We start from the raw sequence: 19207 nt of genomic DNA, 5'->3' as shown, positions 1-19207 counted from the left end.
CCATGCTGTAGCGCCCTTAAATAAGTCGCTATAAACGACTCTTGCTGCACCAGCACTTTTTTTTGTATATATCTTTATCCTCGATGTGGGAAAGTCTCCTCTCCGACCCAGTCTCGAGTTGCCTGTGGCAGTTTGGGATATTATAGAAACTATAATTGCCCGGTAATTATGCTGCTGATTAAGTGCTGGCTCAGCAGGAGTTCATACCGTTTATAGCGCCTTACTCAAGGGCACTACAGCATGATATCAGTGGGGATTGAACCCACGACCTCATGTGTGGTGTAGGAAGAGTTCTTACCACTACACCACATTACTCTGCACTTAGCAGCTTATAAATAGCAGACTCTTTAATTTATATTATTCTGAACTGCTAAAGGCTACTCAAGACTGGGTTGAATAAACTGATGATACTCTATGTTTAGATCGCAAAGTTAACATTCCCACATCGAGGATAAATAAATGTAAAAAAGTGCTCTAGTATGACGGAAGTAAACATAGATTTACTACTTGTTTAGTATCCTAAATATTAAGTGCAAGCAAATGTTGTCAATTTTAGATTTTATTTGTTTTCTTGCAGACTGTTTAATATTTATTAAAAATATTTTAAAATGATTGAAAACGCTGTTATATTGGCAAATTAGGTTGCACTAGTCTTTATTTTTTTGCGTATTTTTTATGTTACTTAGACAAAGACAAAGGCAGACAAGCAATAAAATATATAATAAACAGGCAAAATCAAATAACTGAATATGTTATTTAGCAAATGCAAATAAAAACCTTCTTTTATTTTTATAAGCTAGATTTTTTTTATTTCCTATCAACTAGGATTTAATTAGTTAAAAAGTAAGGTAAAAAATGAATAAAAACTTAATTGCTATTTTATTTTAGTTTTTTTTTTAATTTGACAAATGAAAATAAAATTTAAGAAGTAACTAACGGTAATTTAACATTAAAGAAAACTTTGGCACAAGCTTAAGAATTTGAAATGGGGAATCATGAAAGCAGTGAGAACAATGGAGTATATGCACAAGTGTCCCAAAACGCTGAAAATGAAAACAACGACGATTTAATGTTCGTTTTTCACACAACAGATGGGGACTCAACAGAGCGCGTCGTACATGATTCCGACGACGAGATTGATGGACCCAGTTGTAATATGTTTAAATATACGGTGACTTGTCATGGAAAAGTAGTTGCAGATTACCAAGGGCAATCAAACTCATTTGACGTAAATAACATTATGGAAAATATTCGGCCCGGAGATGCTGTAGAGTACATTGGCATTGGTGAAAGCCATTGGGCTGTTTATGTTGGCTCTGACATGTTTGTACATCTTTACAATGGAAAAATATGTAAAGAATTAGCTCAAGATATATGCTGTAATGGTCGTGTACGAATTATGAACAGCGTATACAAATACAGCGTTTTTTCATGTATGCAAATTATACACAACGCAAAAGATCAAATTGGGAAAAAGTCGATCTGGAAAAATTCGGAGTGTTTTGTAATGTGGTGCCGCACTGGAAAGTTGGAATTTACAAACAATGACACGATGGTAAAAGATTTAGATTCAAAGTCACCACGAGCAACGGTAAAATCTTATATTTTGGAATGGTTTATGCCAACTAATACTACTGCCAGTGAAAAAAGGTTTAGTTCATTGTCTGATTTAATAGAGTTCCGAAGAAATTTGCAGAAAGATACGTAAATTTTGACATTGCCAGCATTATAGTATTTTGTTTTTTTAAAATGAATCAAATAACACAACTTATATTTGTTTTTTTTTGCGATTTAATATTTATTTAACTTTTAAGTGTTTTATTTCTTCAAATTGTGAAACTTCTCGTTTTTTTTTATTATCAAAAAAAGTATATTAAAATCTCAATAATGTGTACTTTACAGTCCTACAATTAACTCATTACTTTTACGATCTTTTTAAATATATACTTATGTGCTTAACTTGATAATAACTTTTTACGTTTTTTGGAATAACTAAAACTTTGTGTACAACATATTCTGTTCAGGGTACAGTGTTAAAACAAACTATTAAAACATTTTAAATCAAATGTTATCACCAATATTTGCACAATAAATGTAAACACACCAATTCTTTATATCTGATGTAGTTAGTAAAATTACATTTCGTATGTTGATTTAGAAATATAATTAATCCATTTTTGATTGATAAGCAAAAAGGAATTTTGTACTTTACTGTTTTAATAGATTGTCTTGTTACCTTTACTGTTTTCCTCTTTTTTAATAATTATATACACTATCTTGATAAAAACTAAGTATAAATTATATTGACAATTGGTGTTTCAAAATCCTGATAACTTATATATATTGACTTTGTTACTTTCACAGTTTTCACATCTCCTAACTTTTTTAACGATTCTAAATTTTTTGGAGAGCTGTTTCTAAGTAAACATATTTAATCAAATATTGTTGTTTTTTAAACTACAGCAATGTTTTTAAGTCAATTAGTGTCTTATGATTCAGCAATATTTTTAATCAATCCAATTTTTGCATTGTGAGAACCTTTTTAAAGCCACATTTTTTTAAAGTGTTTTTGAAACCAAAAATAATAAATTTTTAAATTGTATTTTTTACCCTTTTTAAATATTTATTTTTTGGTAACATTATTTTAAAACATTTAAATGTGTTTTATTTTTAATACCATATTTGGTCTAATGTTTTGTTTTTAATCTTTATAATTTTTTTGTGGTAAAGTGCTTAAATGCTTATCCAGATTTTGGTAACTGTAAGTGGTTTAAAACATCTATTGCAAATTGTTTAAAAATTATGGTGGATTTAATTAATTGGAGCTGTTTACAAACTTTTATATTATTTAAAAACTATTTTTTTCAAATTGTGCTGTTTCTTGCTATCCTAGTCTTACCATTTTAAAAGAAATCAAATATTTATTAAATGTGTTAATTATGTTTAATTGCTTTTAATAATAATTTTTGTTAGTGTTATAAAAAAATTAAGTTGAATTAAAAAAATTGAAACGCTGTATTTGCTATCTGCTGTCTTTATATTTTTTCAATCCCATAACACAATATTTGCAATAACATATTTCATAAATTGCCATTTTATTCTGTTAAAATTGTTATCACACTTTCAAATTAGCTTAAATGCTCTTTGATTTAATTTAAGTTTTGCACATATATATTGCTGAACAAAAAATGTTCAAAAAAAAAAAAATTAGCAGTGTTAAATTTGTTGATCTTTTTCTATGTTGAAAATTTTGGTTGGGTCACTTGTAGTTTATGGTCCTTGAAGAACTCATTACTTTCACGGTTCTCACCGAATTTCTTGTTACTTTTACGGTTCTTTAAAATATATAGCTTCATATTCTTACCTTAGATATATCCTAAATTTAACAATTTTAAATATTTTATATTTGCATTATTTAATTGTTCTTGTTACTTTTATGGTTCTCGCAATTTTTCATCTTTACACCTTTTTCTTAATTTTTTTAGAGAACTGTAAACTACAAGTAATTTAAAAAATTAGTGATTCAATAAATAAAACTTATATAATTTTAATTGATAAAATTACATTTGTTATCTTGAAGATTTTTTAAAGCACTGCCCCTACTTTCTTAACGATTTTCAACATTTTGTTATCAATGTCTTTTTTATCATTTTTTGAATTGCATTTTTTTCTTTTTACATCGTGTTTTATTTAATATCACTTTGGTATACACAATAGAAAATGGAATGTTTTTTATCGCATTTTTACATTTTTAAACAGAACTTGTTTTTTTTTTTTTATTAATTTTTAAAACAGTTTTTATATTAAATTTACTCAGAATAAAGACTGTATATTTAATTAGCATTTTTTTCTATTTAGACACAATACAAAAATGTTTTATTTAATATTAACTTTAAGTTTGACAACCCTTGTTTTGGGGAATACCCAACCCGATCTCAGGGCATCGAAACTGGGTTACCCTCCCCCTTTTATGGGTGACACAGCAGTCGGAAGTGTTTGGCCCCAGCCCCAAAGTTTTATTTCCTATCCTCAGGTTAGCTATTTTTTACATTTAATTTGTTTTGCTGTAAAAAAATTTTTATTCAAAAATAAATCCCTAAAAACGTTATGTTACTGATATTATTACATTTTTCATTACCCCCTTTTTTGGAAAACACCCCTTGATTTTCAAAAAAAATTTCACATGATTTTTGGTAAAATCAGCATTTTTGGATTTTGGTTTTTAAGAATATATATATTTGGTAAATGGTTTTCAGTAATATCGTATAACAATCCTATAATATGGTGTTGCTTGTGTAAATGCCTTAACCAATATTCTGTGAATTAAATTTTGTTATTATAATAAAACTAAATAATTTTAGATGAACATTTTTGTTATATTAATTTTCTATATTACTTGACAATGGAATCACATAAAATTTATTTCTAATTTTTTCGTTTTCATTTTTTGTTTAATTTTACAGACTTACCCAGTTGATATTGAAACTTTTTCATTTCAATATACAAGCGGCTCGTTTCAGTGTTTTCTAATAGATGCAGCCTTCAAGAGATATGAAATGCTATTGTTGGATAGTGCAGCATATCTTAAGCTTAAATTCAAGTTAGTATTTTTTTTGTATAAACCACTGCTTTAATATGTTCGGCAGCATGATGTAGTGGTAAGAACACTTACTACACCACACATGAGGTCGTGGGTTTAATCCCCACTGCTCTGATGCTGTAGCACACTTGAGCAAGGCGCTATAAACAGTATAAACTTCTGCTGAGCCAACACTTAATCAGCAGTATAATTACCGGTCAATTATAATCTATATAATATCCCAAACTGCTAAAGGCAACTCGAGACTGGGTCGGATTACTGTTGTTACTCTATGTTTAGGTCGCACATTTGACCTTCACACATCGAGGATAAAAAAAATATTGTGTTGCTTCAAAGTAAGGCACTTTAAACAGTTTGAATTCCTATATGTTGGATTATATTTTAAATTGACAAATGCAACTTAATACTGGGTCAGGTAAAAAGTGTTATTTATTGTTTAGGCTGTGAAGTTGACCTTTTTTACATTAACAAAAAGATATATTTATTTACACAAACAAAAAAAAATTATTCTTTAATTTGCAAATTTTTATTTAAGTTTGTATATTTTACTTGGCATTTTTACATTAAGGCCCTTTTTGGTTTGGTATTTATAGTGAATTTTTTTACCCAAATTTATTTTTGATATTGTTGTCATTATTAATATAATATATTATACTTACACATCTCCTGTTTGTAATTTCCTGTTTAATAAAGGAAATTAAAAAATATTTCCATATTCCATCAGTTAATTAAGTTTATTTTCATTTCCTTAGCAGATAAAAATAGATAAAATATTAAATTAACATCAATAACTATAAAGTTAATATACAGACAGCATGGTGTAGTGGTCAGAACACTTGGCTTCACTACATATGGTTCAGGGTTCGATCCCTACAGCTCTTATGTCATAGCGCCCTTGGTTAAGGTGCTACAAACGGTATGAACTCCCGCTGTGCCAACATCATAAATTTATAATCATTAATATCCAAACTGCCAAAGGCAACTCGAGACTAGATCGGAGTAACTGATGTAACTCCATGTTTAGGTCATGAAGTCGACCTTCCCACACCAAGATAAATAAAAGTGTAAAAAAAATTGTCAAATAAAATTGAAATCTTTTTTTAAAATAGCCCAAATGCTGATTCCACTGGTTTGAAATCTCTACAAGTTACTTTATCGGCAAAATGTGAAGATAACCCATCTCTAAAAATGGATGAATCATGTAAGTGTGGTGTTAGCTTTTAAAATAAAAAAATTTGTTACATTTTGCTCAAATTTTTTTTATATATATTTATTTATCCTCAATGTGAAAAGGTCGACTTTACAAACGTAACATCAAGTATCATTAGTTACCCTGACCAAATCTAAAGTTGCCTTTGGCAATTTGGGATATAAATGATTATAGTTGCCTGTTATTTAAACTGCTGATTAAGCACCCAACTCAAGGGCACTATGGCATGAGAGCAGTGGGGATTCAACCCAAGACTTCGTGTAGTAAGAAAAAGTGTTCTGGCCACTACACCACGCTACCAGTTAATTATTATAAGTGTACTAATTTTTTTTAGTAAATAAACAACATTAGTTAATACCTTTGACCTACTACCGGTGTTTAAGAAATTTTAAATTTTGTCAATTAGTTAAAAGTGACTGCGGTTACATGGCAACTTTGGTATATTATATTAAACTATAAATATTTTATAATGTGTGAGGGGGTGTTATATCCACAAACTAATTCAACTTTGCCATTGTTATAAAACTTTACTTCCCTGTTTGTTTTAGTTAAATATTCAAATTAATAATTACCAATAAATATATATATAAAATGTTTTGAAAAATACCTTTAAAAAAAAATTGACTTAATGGACATTTTCTGAAAACTAAAATTATAGAAATGTAATTTTATTAAAATTAAGGTCAAACTTTTAGAAAAAATCAAAGGTCATTTTATAAAAAAAGGTTAGAGTTACAAAAATTTATTAAAAAATGCCTCATTAAAATGACCTTTTTGGTCATATGTCTATTTTGTAATATAGTTTTTAGTAATATGTCAATATCAAATAAAAAAACCCTATTAACTTTTATTAAAATTTGCCCCACTCAAAAAATTCCAAATTATGTTATTAAAGATTTTTGCACCTGTAAACTGGTTTTTGTTTGAACAGTTCATGTTTTTACACCACCAGTACAAAATATTTAATTTTGACAACTTAAATTATGTTATTAAAGATTTTTGCACCTGTTCACTGGTTTTTGTTTGCACAGTTCATGTTTTTATATACCACCAGCACGAAATATTTAATTTTGACAACTTAAATTTTGTTTAGATAACTTAACTGTAGCCGATACTGCCTTGCTTGCTTCTAAATCAGTTTGGGGCGTTATAAGAGGTAATTTTTGTTATTTAAAATAATTTCTGGGTTGTAACTGTAATTAAAATTAAAAACACCTTTTTTTGAATTTATAATAAAAACAGCAAAATTATATATACTCTTAAAAATTTATTATTATTTAATATTAATTTTTTTTTGTGTAACATTGTTCTTAATGTGAATTGGTCGACTTCAAGGCCTAAACTTAGAGTAACATTAGTTACCCAGACCTAGTCTTAAGTTGGCTTTTGGAGTCAGGATATTCAAGAAGTCTTAGCCACTACAATACACCATTGGCTTTTTAATTGTTTTAATAGAATATATTTTTAGGATTGGAGACCTTTTCACAGTTAGTATGGGAAAGTGATGACAACCAGGTATATAAATAAACGTTTACATATATTAAAATTTCATCATTTGAAAATTTAGTGCAATTTAATTACTCAGGCTTACCAATATTGTAACTGGGTATGGGCCTTACAGACTGAATTTAAAGAAGCTTTACCAGTTTTTATTGTTATGTGGTTACAATAAATATTTGCATTCGGTTATTTACCTGCAGACCAAAAACAGCAGTATTTTTTAAATCCTCAAATTGGTGATATATAATTTATCAACCGAAATCTCTGTATTTTATATTTATTTATCTTTGATGTGGAGAGATGAACTTCACGACCTTAACAAAGAGTAACATCAGTTTTCCTGACACAGTTTTAAGTTGACTGGCAGTTTAGGATATTATAGATTATAATTGCCCCATTATTATGCTGCTGGTTAAGTTTCAGCTCAGCAGGAGTTCATACCATTTATAGCAACTTATTTATGGGTGCTACAGCATGAGAGCAGTGGTAATCGAACCCAGGACCTCATGTAATAAAGCATTCTGACCACTAAACTATTCTGTCTATTTTGTGTATTTATGAAATTTATTTAATACTTGTTTTATTATTTGTATTTTTAGTTAATGGTGAATAAATCAAGTATTGTTGACTTTCCAAGATTTCAACACAGAGGGATTTTACTTGATACCTCGAGACATTTTTTACCTGTTGAGGTTTTGCTGGATAACTTGGTAAGTGTTCAAACTATTTTAAATATTTTTATTTTTTTATATCTTTATCCTTGATGTAAAAAGGTCACATTCTATCCGTTAGGTCACATTTGTTACTCTGATCCTATCTTAAGTTGACTTTCGCAGTTTGGGTATAATTAAGTATATTGCCAAATAATAAACCTGTCTATTGGTTTTGGGCTTGACAGGAGTTTGTACTGTTTATAGCACCTCAAGGGTGGTACAACACTAAGCCAATGGGGATCAAACCCATGACCTCAAGTTATTTTTCAAACCTTTGTTTGAAATAATTTTTCCATCAAAATTTCAATAATTTTTTGGCAAAAAATCCAAAATTTTAACTTTAGTGATTATAAGCTTATATGTAAATATGTTAACTATTATAATACAGGTCAAAGTGTAAAAGTTGTAAATTATTTATATTTTCAACGGTTCAAATTTTTAAATTTTAATTATTTATAGCTGGAATTTAAATTCTTTATTATTTTAATTGCTGCCGTAAAAATAAACCACTGCATACTTAAATTTTGATAAATTTTTTATGTGTTTTTGATAAATGATAAATTAATAATAAAAAAAAAATTTACATATATATATAGTTAAATTTATCTTTATCTATATATATAATTATGACAAATTTATGTATTATTTTTGTAAGTTTCTTATATTATATATATTCTATTTTTTTACATGCACAAAAAATATTTTATTATATATTAATATCTAAGTGTTTAAACCCAATTAAAAAGGTGGCATAATAAATAGAAAAAATTTTTCGTTATAGTTTTTATAGTAAATATTATATTATAAAATATTTATAAACCCACAATTTTTTATCTTTATTTTAAGCATACAATTTTTAACGCATTTATGAAAAAAAAAAATATAAAAAAAAGCTACATATGTTTGTTTTTAATACAGGATTCAATGGCTTACAACAAGTTTAACGTTTTTCACTGGCATATTGTTGATGATCAGTCCTTCCCTTATTCTAGTACAACGTTTCCTGAACTCAGCAATAAGGTACTTTTACTTTATTTACTTTAGGTTTATGTAATAAAGGGCTTGCTGTAGTAGTTTTTATACGTTTTTTGGGATGATACAATATCATTTTATAAGACTTATCGATTTTTTTATTGTCTGATGCCATGACCAATATATCACACTACCTGACAAATAAAATTGTATTTTTAAAACCTAAATATTATTACCAACAGCATTTTGTAGATAGTTAATAAACTTTGGGTTATTTAAAATTCATGATTTTTATTCCTTGCATCCTTGAGTAGGGCGTTAACGTTAATGGTACTTATTCACTTAACAAAGTCAATTGAAAGGGAATTCTGTAATTTAACAATGGACTTTTAACCTAAAAGCAAAATGTAACCAACAATGTAATTTTTTTTCTTTTCACCCCACTTACCCTTACCCCTCCTCCGAAGTCGTCCTTTAATTTCTAAAACTATGTTTTGAATAAATTTTAGAAAATAGTTTTTTTTTGTCTAAGTTTTGATTTTCGGAAATATTTCTTGTGCGGCATATAAAGTTGTCTTAATATGTGATAGATACATTTAGGACAGCGCTCCATGTTTAAATAAACTAAAAAATATACCCAAATAATTATTTTAAAAACAGGGGGCTTATAACCCACTCACCCATATATACACCCAAGAAGATATTGCCGCAGTGATTGAACATGCTAGATTAAGAGGAATAAGGGTAATCCCCGAGTTTGACACCCCTGGGCATACTCTATCATGGGGTAAAGGGCAACCAGGCCTTCTTACACCTTGCTACAAAGGTAAACTTTTTTATTTTTAATTGTAAAAATTTAATTTTTTTAAAATATATTTTTTCTATAAAACTTCATGATAATTGGTTTTAAAATTTTTCTATTGGAAAAAGGTTTAATAATATAACGTATTTAAGCTATATATAAATTCTGAGTTTAAAGGCAAATAGTGTGGCACTAGTGGGGATTAAACCCGAGACCTTTTTGTTCAGAGTTCGATGTCATGACCAATACCCAACAAGCCATAGTTGATATATTTTTTTCTTAATTATCTATAAATATTAAAGCTAAGAAATTATATATATATATATATATATATTGGTGTAGTTGTCGGAACAGTTCCTACACTACATGAAGTCCCGAGTTCGATCCCCAGTGATCTCATGCTGTAACGCTCTTGAGTAGGTTGCTATAAACGGTATAAACTCCTGCTGAGCCAGCATCTAATTAGCAGCTCTATTAATGGGCAAATATAATCTATATTATTCTAAACTGTCAAAGGCAACTCCAGACTGGGTCAGAGTAACTGTTGTTACTCTATGTTAAGGTCACCTTTTTACATCATAAAGATATATACAAAAAAGCATACAATAGTGAAAATAAATATATATTTAGATACCACGCCGAATGGGATGTATGGTCCAATTAATCCAACATTAAACACGACTTATAGTTTTATCCACCAACTTTTCAGTGAACTTAAACAAGTTTTTCCTGATGAATATATTCACTTGGGTGGGGATGAAGTCAGCTTTGTGTGCTGGTAAGTAGGGTCTTGGGTTCAAATCCCACTTGTACCACTTGGCAACATTATTACTAGGTTAGAACAGTGGGCTTCACTACAGGAGATTCTTGGCATGGTTCTGCTTTTTGATAAACCAAAAAACCAGTTGGCCGCCTTTTTTTTTGTATAAATCTTTATCCTCGATGTGGAAAAGTCGAATGCGCGACTTAAACATAGAGTAACATCAGTTACTCCGACCCAGTCTTGAGTTGCCTGTGGTAGTTTGGGATATTATAGATTATAATTGCCTGATAATTATACTGCTGATTAAGTGCTGGCTCAGCAGGAGTTTATACCGTTTACAACGCCTTAGTCAAGGGCGCTACAGCATGAGATCAGTGGGGATTGAACCCACAACCCTTACCACTACACCACGCTGCTTTATTATTAAGTTGTCATAAACAATATTATCTTAAACTGCTTCAGTCAATTCGAGACTGTGTTAGAGTAACTACTGTTATTTTATGTTTATGCTGTGAAGTCTGCCTTTTGATGTCAAGAAAAAATAAATACAAAAAAAATTTGATGTAACGTACTAGTGGTATTACTTTAGCATTTATGCATAACTGGCAATGTTATTTTAAAGCTAAGCTAAGGTTTGGGTTATCTTATGTCAAGAATTTTATATAGGTTAAACTTCTAATCGATAAAATTGTGTTATTTTAAATATATATTATATCTATTAATTTTGTATATTTTAATTTTTCTTTATAACTTGAAAATTATTCCAAATAATTGCATATTGTTATTTTCTACACTGGGTTTTATGTTCAAAATACCAAACTTATCCTAATCAAAATTTTAAATCGTTTTTAAAATAACAAAAAAAATTTTGAAATTATTTTTTAGGAAATCCAACCCGGACATTACAGCTTGGATGACCAAGCACAACATCAGTGGGAATTACCCTAAACTGGAACAAGTGTATATCCAGCAGGTTATTGATATAAGTGGGAATATTGGATTTAAGGAGATTGTGTGGCAAGAAGTGGTTGATAATGGAGTGCAGGTTTATTTTTTTTTTAATTGTAGAATTAAATTTTAAAAAAATATTGTTTTTTTGTGTGATTTTTTTGAAGTAAAAATCTTATTTGTTATTTTTATAATTTTATTTTTTTAAACATTTTTAAATTTATCTTTTTTTTGCTTGATTTGGAAATAATGACTTCATGGCAAAAACATGGCAATTAAGACTAAACTTAGCCTTAAGTTGACTTGGCGTTTTAATTATTTTAAACTATGATCTATCTGCTAATTGCTTTTAACTTGGCAGAGGCTTGTACCATTCAAAAAGATTTATTTAAGGGTACTTTGGCATGAATGCATTGGGAATCAAACCCAGGACCCCTATAGTAAAGACAAATGTTTTAACCCCTACATTTTGCCTCCTTTTTTCAGTTTGTTATATCTAACTACAAATTTACCTGAAATTATTAAAAAGTATTTAAAAAAAATTTTTCAGATTAGTAAAGACTCCGTCGTTCATGTTTGGAAAGGTAACCCAAAACCTGAAGTCGAAATGGCAAAGGTGACTGCTTTAGGACACCGTGCATTAATATCTTCACCATGGTATCTTAACAGAATAACAACGGGCTATTACCTGGATTGGATTAACTTTTATGCTTACGAACCAACTAATTTTACTGGTAAGCTAAATGTATATTTAGATTTTTAAGCCTACATTTGTATTTAAATAGCAGTTATTTTTGTAAGTAAATTATCTTATTAATTTTTTAAGATTTACTTTTAAAACTTTTTTCTCCAAAAAAGCCTAAATTTAAAAATAACTTAAAACAGTAAATAAAAGTTAATGAAGCTTGGCGGATGATGTATATATATGTATGTTAATATTTAATATTTGTAAGTTAAATTTTAAAGCCTTTTATGTAAAGATGCAATTTGCGGTGCATGGGTAAAAATTAATACAGGAAAATATAAGTTGAGATTTGTGACCATATTACGATAATTAAAATTTTGTCCGTAAGGCTGGCTATCACCTAGTTAATAGATAACTTAAAAACCATGTCTTTTTTTAAAAATAAATTATTGTTTTTGGAGTAAAACAAAAGCTTACATTTATTTTTTTAAATGCTCAAATAAATAAGTGATAAAACTTGTTTTAATTCTTTATAGGCACAGCTGATCAGAAAGCATTAGTAATGGGTGGAGAGGCATGTATGTGGGGAGAATATGTTGATGCCACTAATCTTATACCGAGGCTATGGTTGGTTCCTGTTTTTTAATTATTTTTAAATTTAATAATTTTGTTGGGTATTACTCTAGACAAAATTAACCCTATGACATTGTTTTTTATACTGAGATTTTAGTTTGTTTTTAAAATTTTTGAATAGAAATTAGGTTTTATGTTAGTTTAACTTTAAAACAACAAAACCCTTTAACAATTAGGCCCCAAACAGACCTCATTAGACCCTTTTCTTCTTAAATTAAATTGACTGCTTTTTTAATAGGCCTAGAGCTAGTGCAGTTGGTGAAAGATTATGGAGTGCTGAAAGTGTAAACAGCACAGACCTTGCAAGGCCAAGATTACATCAGCACAGATGTAGATTGATTGGGTAAGTTTTAATCCAAATTAAATAATTATTTCCACTTTTTGATAGCACACTCTATAGCAAAATTTTTTTTAGCAAATATTTGCCTTTTATAACTTAACCCTTGCGCCACAAATTGCAGATTTATTTATTTTGTGGGCCTGTAAATATGACATACACTTATGTATAGTAAATGCGCAAATTTAACAGGTTACAAATACTTTTTTAAGCTAGCCTAAGTGGTATTAGTTAGGGGCATGTAATTATACCTATTTTTCAGCACAAAATTTTAATTTGTGTGCTATTGTATTTGTAAAAAAATTAAGACACCTGTGGTTTTACAATTTTATGTGCACTTTTGTGTCAATGCCATATCAGCAAAAAAATTTAAAAATGTAGTTTTTGTGAAACTTTATATTTTAGGAGGGGTATTGCTGCAGAACCTTTGCACCCCGGATACTGTAAACATGACTGGAGAAACTAATAAATGTACTAAATTCCTGAGATTTCACTTATAACATATAATATTCATACGCTACTGATTTAGTTTTAATTACAAATCAATATATTATGCTTTTTAAAAACTTAATTTAGTCTTTTATTTATCAAAAATGTTTATACCTACTTTAATTAAGATGTTAGCATTTTATATATTGCAATAATGTGTTCCTTTAGAGAAAAATATGCAGTTAGATATATAACTTTGTTTGTATTAATTTGAGTATATTTACTGTTTTTGCATTTATTTCAATTAAAATTCATGATTTATGTGTTTTATCTGTGCCTTAGAGTAGAAAATTCCTATCGACAATTTCTTGCAAAAATTCTTATGTGATTTTTTTAATAATATTTGATTCATCGAAAATTTGTGAATATTTTTAATTATTCATTGAGGCCCAAAGATTAAAAATTCAGAAAAGTTATTTTTATTTAAAAAAGTAAGCTTTCGTTATTGTCAATTTTTCTTTAATTTACAATAACCAAAACATTTTATTTTTTGGTTGAAAATTAAAATATGCATTTTAAAATTATCATTTTCGGTAAGTATTTTTAATTTTGGGCTGTCATGCTAAAATTTAAAAAAAATTGATGTACTATGCATAAAATAGTTTGCCAATTTATGTAATGTTTTAGGAACATGAATACCACAGTCCGGAAATAGTCTAGCCTTGATTAAACCTAAATGTTTACTGAAATTTTGTAAAAAATAAGTGCACCGACCAAGGTTTTTGTGGTTCTAGTTGAAATAGAAATTCAGCAATTTTTTTTTGTACGAGTAAATTTGACTAAATGCTAGAAACCGTTGAAGCGAAAATTGTAATCTGAAAATACCTCGTAATTAAGCGAAAACATTGAATTAGTTTGCTATGGTTATTTACTTTTTGTTTTGTTTAGAGAACTAGCACAAAACAATCTAGTTACAGATTTTTTTTTTATTAGTCAACAGCAAAAACAACAAGGTTACATTAGGCTAAAGTTTAGTTTTTTTATTCAGAACATATATTCGTAGTAAATAATTACTACCTTTGACCAGGACTGTAAAATAGCTGACAATTCATATTTGCCAAAACAGCAGGTGTCATTATCTATAAAAACAAAATAGTATTATCAAAACTGACTTTTAGACCGGTTTGATTTATTATTTCCGTTTTTTTACTGTTTGTCCGTTTTAATTGATAAATACACTTACGTTGAAGGTAAACAATGCAATTTTAATATTGACTTTTGTTTGTTGGGTCAAAGATTAAATTCGTAGTTTTATTTACGAACAGTTGTTTACCAAATCTTAAAAACAAACATGATTACTAGCTTTAAGAATATTTGAGTTTGTTTTTGTTCGTTGCAGTATTTTTATTTACTTAAAATCAAGGCTTTGTTATTTTTCTTACCTACTATTATTTCGCCAGATAATCAGAAAAAAAAACAGTTTGAAAATGCTACGCAGTAGCCTTGCAGTAATAGCCACGCATGGAACAAAGGCGCTTTTTGTTGTTGTTACGTTGCAATACGTTCATCTACATCATTATTTCCGCTTGTTATAAAATCACGTTATTTTACTATAGGCATGATTGACCTATCAACTTGAGAGCAAAACCTGATCATTAGAAAATTCAGTTTATTGAATGCGCTTTAGTAAGGAAGTATTTGTAATAATACAATTACGCTATGTATGTAGTTAAATTTTCTAAGGTTATTGGTAGTAACAAAGATTGAAGCGACGTTTATAATTAAAATTACTGCACAACGCCTTATTACGACCACTGTTATCTATGAATATTAGTCACAAAAATGTAGTCTGCCCAAACTTGAAGTATTTAACAATCTAGTTATGTAGTATTTGTCATGCAACATTGGCAACAGTTCACATTTTGCAGTTGCTAACTCCAAAAGTACTAGGAATTATAAAGATTACAAAATATGCAATAAACGACCGCAGAAAAGGCAGTGTTTGTGTTTGGTTCTTACTTAAAAAACTGTATATTAATATGAATGTATTTGCTATACATTTTTTAAAGTATTACTTTTCTTATGCCTTGCTTAAGCAATAACTTAGAGTTATATTCTGTTTAGAGCATGCGCAAAGCTGAAAATTGTAAGGTTTTAATAATTGGAGCTGGAGTTAGCGGACTTGCCGCCGCCGCGTCTTTAAACCGCGGAGGAATACATGACGTCATTATTTTAGAAGCCAGGGACAGAATTGGCGGAAGAATATCAACAGTTACTATTGGTAACGTAAAATATGTAAAAAAAATAATTTTAAGAAGTAAAAACAAACATTTCAAAACAATTTAGGTGTATTTTAAAATAGTTATACTAGAGAACTATATTTCAATTATGTAAACAATTCCAGTTGTTAATAATTAAAAGTATTATTGTGGAAATGTCATGATAACTATAAACAAAACATTTGTAATGTTGTGTCACATTATGTTATAATAGATTGTTTGAACCGGAAGCTTACATAATGCAGTGTTGTCATTAAAATTTTCCATGTTTTTCGTTAAACGAAACGCTAAAAAACGAATTCAATTTTGAAGTACATAAACATTAAAAATAATATTTTATTTTACTTATACTGATGACATTTAACTATATCATTAAAGATTTATGAAATTGTAAAATAATTTTTTTCTTGGCATCAATTTTGATTGTAATTAAGTTAATAATTAATATTATGACGTCACAGATATTTTAACTGTTGCAGATGGGGCCACGATTGATGAGGGTGCCACCTGGATTCACGGAAAACAAGGAAACCCTCTTTTCTCCATCGTCGAAGAGGAAAAAATCAAAGTCACTGATTGGTAAGTTGTGACGTCACCACAACTATTTAGTGACGTCATTATTTTTAAACGAAAAAAAATTGTTAAGGGACTATCTAGCCAAGAGAAGAGCTGCCGATTGGCTAACAGACGGTGGTAATCTGACGAACGATGACGTCACAATGCTTTCCGAAGCGTGTAAAGTACATTGCAAGATAATGGAAAATATTTTTTCTTACACTGATGACGTCACAAACAAAGGGCATTTAATTAAACAACCCCGTGACTTGATGACATTGCTGGCAGCTGGGTGGTACGATCGGATTATGGCCGAGGTTCCATTGGAGCGACGTCATCTTCTTAAGGCATTGTTACGTACTCTCGTTCTGGCTGAGTGCGCTGACGCAGGGGTCGATCAGTTGATCGATTGTCCAACGTCATCTTTCGACGAATACGTTTACTTCAAAGGAAGTGATGTCATACTTAAAGGAGGTTACAACAAAATTCTAAACTACTTTATGAAATCGATTCCGACCTCGTCGACGCGATGTAATTGTGACGTCACGAAGATAAACTGGGGCGACCAATCAGCTGGCGAGTTGGTGGAAGTGACGTATAAAACGCGCGAAACCGACAATAATATCGTCCGTGCAGATCACGTGATAGTGACCGTTCCGCTTGGCTGCTTAAAGCGGGATCACGTGACTATGTTTGATCCACCGTTGCCTATTAGAAAAGTTAAAGCAATTGAAAAGTAAAATTTTAAACAAACTTTTACATTTTTTTAATGATAAAAATTCTTTTTAAGATTATTTTTTATTGAAAAAAACAAACAACGATTTTCCAAAATTAATTTTATTTTTTTAGCATTGGTTTTGGAAAAATTACTAAAATTGCACTTATTTACGACAAACCTTTCTGGAATACTGACAAAGAAATGATAGAATTGCTATGGAAACCAACTACAAAGACGTCACACTGGAGTCAGGATATTGTCGAGTTTATTATTCGAAAATCAAGGAATTCATTTTGGTTAGAGGTCAGAAAAACTTTGCCAAAAAATACAATATAAAATATTATGGCTAAACTATTTTGCAAAATTAGCATTTATAAGTAACTGGAATTAACTTTTTTTAGACATGGATTCCTGGCAATAAGGCAATCGAAATAGAAAAGAGCGATCCAACTGAAATTGGAAGAATAATTACTAACATGTTTAGACGTTTTATTGGTAACCTTGTTGATATATTAACTATATATTGTAAAATAATAAAACGATAATAGGATTATTGTTTTAACAGAAAGGAGAGATATACCTCTGCCTAAACATGTACATGTCAGCAAATTTGTAACCAGCAAATACACCAACGGATCATATAGTTACATCTCCCATACTAGCACCGGCCAAGATCTAGAAATTCTAGGTGAGCCCCTACCGCGAGATGGGGCCACAGAGTCGTCTAAATTACAGCTTTTATTTGCTGGAGAGGCAACTTCTAGGCATTATTTTGGGACGGTTCACGGCGCCATGCTTACTGGAAATAGAGAGGCAAAACGGATACTTACGCATTATAGTAGAACAGCTACTAGCTCTAGCGTATAAGACTGCGCTTTAAATTTTAGGGCCAATTTAACTATTTCTGTGCCATAAAATAATACGTATGGTACATAGCACATTAAATCTTAGTTTTAAAAATGTTTGTCTGTTTTGTACAAGTACACTACCTTTAAGATAAGTGTTATGATTTATATTTTTTTTTATTTTGTTAAATAGTATATAGTTGGAACTTTCGAAGAATATGTTCTTAAGTTAATTTAGTTCGACGTTTTATTATTTAATTTGTGCAATATATTAATACTTGTTGACTGTTGTATTATGTTAAGATTATGCAACTTATTATTCAAGGCTTTAATATATTTTAAATATTTTACAAACTTTCTATGTGTCGAAAGTCATGGTTCATCGCCACATGCAGTTTTTGTTATTGTTCTGACGACAATTTAGATTCAGGAGAGTGTGGACAGAAACGTTTTAAATTTAATTTAGTAATAAAAGGTAATAAAAATGTCGAAAATGAGTTAAAGTAACCTAATTAGGTAAAAATTTGGAAGCTCTATTAGCGTCGTTCGCCAAGTTTAAAAAATGCAGAATTTTTATAATTTTACCTTAACTGCCTAATCTTCTTTTGTACATTCTGTCTTTTTCGCATTCACTTTAGTACTACTCGTTTCAACTGGCGGATGATGCTAATAGAGATCCAAAATTTGTTTCAACTTTGTCAATTTTCAAATAAGTATGATTTTATTCACAGTTTGTTTTAATAAGTATAGGTTGGTTCGGCGTTACTATCACAATATAACAGTATTAAGTCTGGTGTTATGTCTGTGTATACTTTAAATTTTTGAGTTGGTTTTATATAGTTGTATATTTAAATGCACCGGCAGCGTAATGTGGAGTTAAAACCCTTTTCGACTTCACTGCATAAGAGCCTTAGCTTGATTCCCACTGGTTCTTTGCTGTAACACCCTTAAATAAGGCAGTATAAACCTAATCAGCAGCTCAGTTATCAGGCAATTATAATCTGTTATATTCCAAACTGTGAATAGCAACTGGAGACTGGGACGGGGTAACTTATGTTACTCTAGTAGGTCATGAAGTCAACCTTTCCACAGCAAGGATTATTTATTGTGAAAAAAACAAGTCATAGTCTAATTGGTGTGTAATATAAAGATTTACTATTAAAATTTACATTACAGAATTCGATTTAAATATATATATTATAGGTGTGAAATGTTAAT

The 19207-nt window shown here is 29.4% G+C and overlaps 3 protein-coding genes across 3 annotated transcripts; all 3 read left to right on the top strand.

Moving 5' to 3' along the window:
* Positions 1 to 915: 915 nt before the first annotated feature.
* On the top strand, positions 916 to 3657 carry LOC145752659 (protein LRATD2-like). The gene has a single exon (XM_082568965.1). The coding sequence runs from the start codon at positions 986 to 988 to the stop codon at positions 1706 to 1708; it is 723 nt and encodes a 240-aa protein (XP_082425091.1). The 5' UTR covers positions 916 to 985; the 3' UTR covers positions 1709 to 3657.
* Positions 3658 to 3864: 207 nt separating this feature from the next.
* On the top strand, positions 3865 to 13958 carry LOC145753719 (beta-hexosaminidase subunit alpha-like). The gene is made up of 14 exons (XM_082570147.1): positions 3865 to 4033; positions 4464 to 4600; positions 5710 to 5801; positions 6904 to 6966; positions 7279 to 7325; positions 7910 to 8020; positions 8942 to 9043; positions 9656 to 9821; positions 10428 to 10575; positions 11446 to 11605; positions 12059 to 12242; positions 12730 to 12820; positions 13065 to 13169; positions 13569 to 13958. The coding sequence occupies exons 1-14, from the start codon at positions 3872 to 3874 to the stop codon at positions 13627 to 13629; spliced, it is 1629 nt and encodes a 542-aa protein (XP_082426273.1). The 5' UTR covers positions 3865 to 3871; the 3' UTR covers positions 13630 to 13958.
* Positions 13959 to 15618: 1660 nt separating this feature from the next.
* LOC145752703 (spermine oxidase-like) lies at positions 15619 to 18227 on the top strand. Its single transcript, XM_082569026.1, has 6 exons — positions 15619 to 15873; positions 16351 to 16450; positions 16518 to 17162; positions 17276 to 17447; positions 17546 to 17639; positions 17710 to 18227. The coding sequence occupies exons 1-6, from the start codon at positions 15720 to 15722 to the stop codon at positions 18009 to 18011; spliced, it is 1467 nt and encodes a 488-aa protein (XP_082425152.1). The 5' UTR covers positions 15619 to 15719; the 3' UTR covers positions 18012 to 18227.
* The last annotated feature ends 980 nt before the right edge of the window (positions 18228 to 19207 follow it).

Source organism: Corella eumyota, chromosome 5, assembly GCF_963082875.1.
Source record: "Corella eumyota chromosome 5, kaCorEumy4.1, whole genome shotgun sequence".
Classification (NCBI taxonomy): Eukaryota; Metazoa; Chordata; class Ascidiacea; order Phlebobranchia; family Corellidae; genus Corella; species Corella eumyota.
This window is presented reverse-complemented; position numbering and strand designations above follow the sequence as displayed.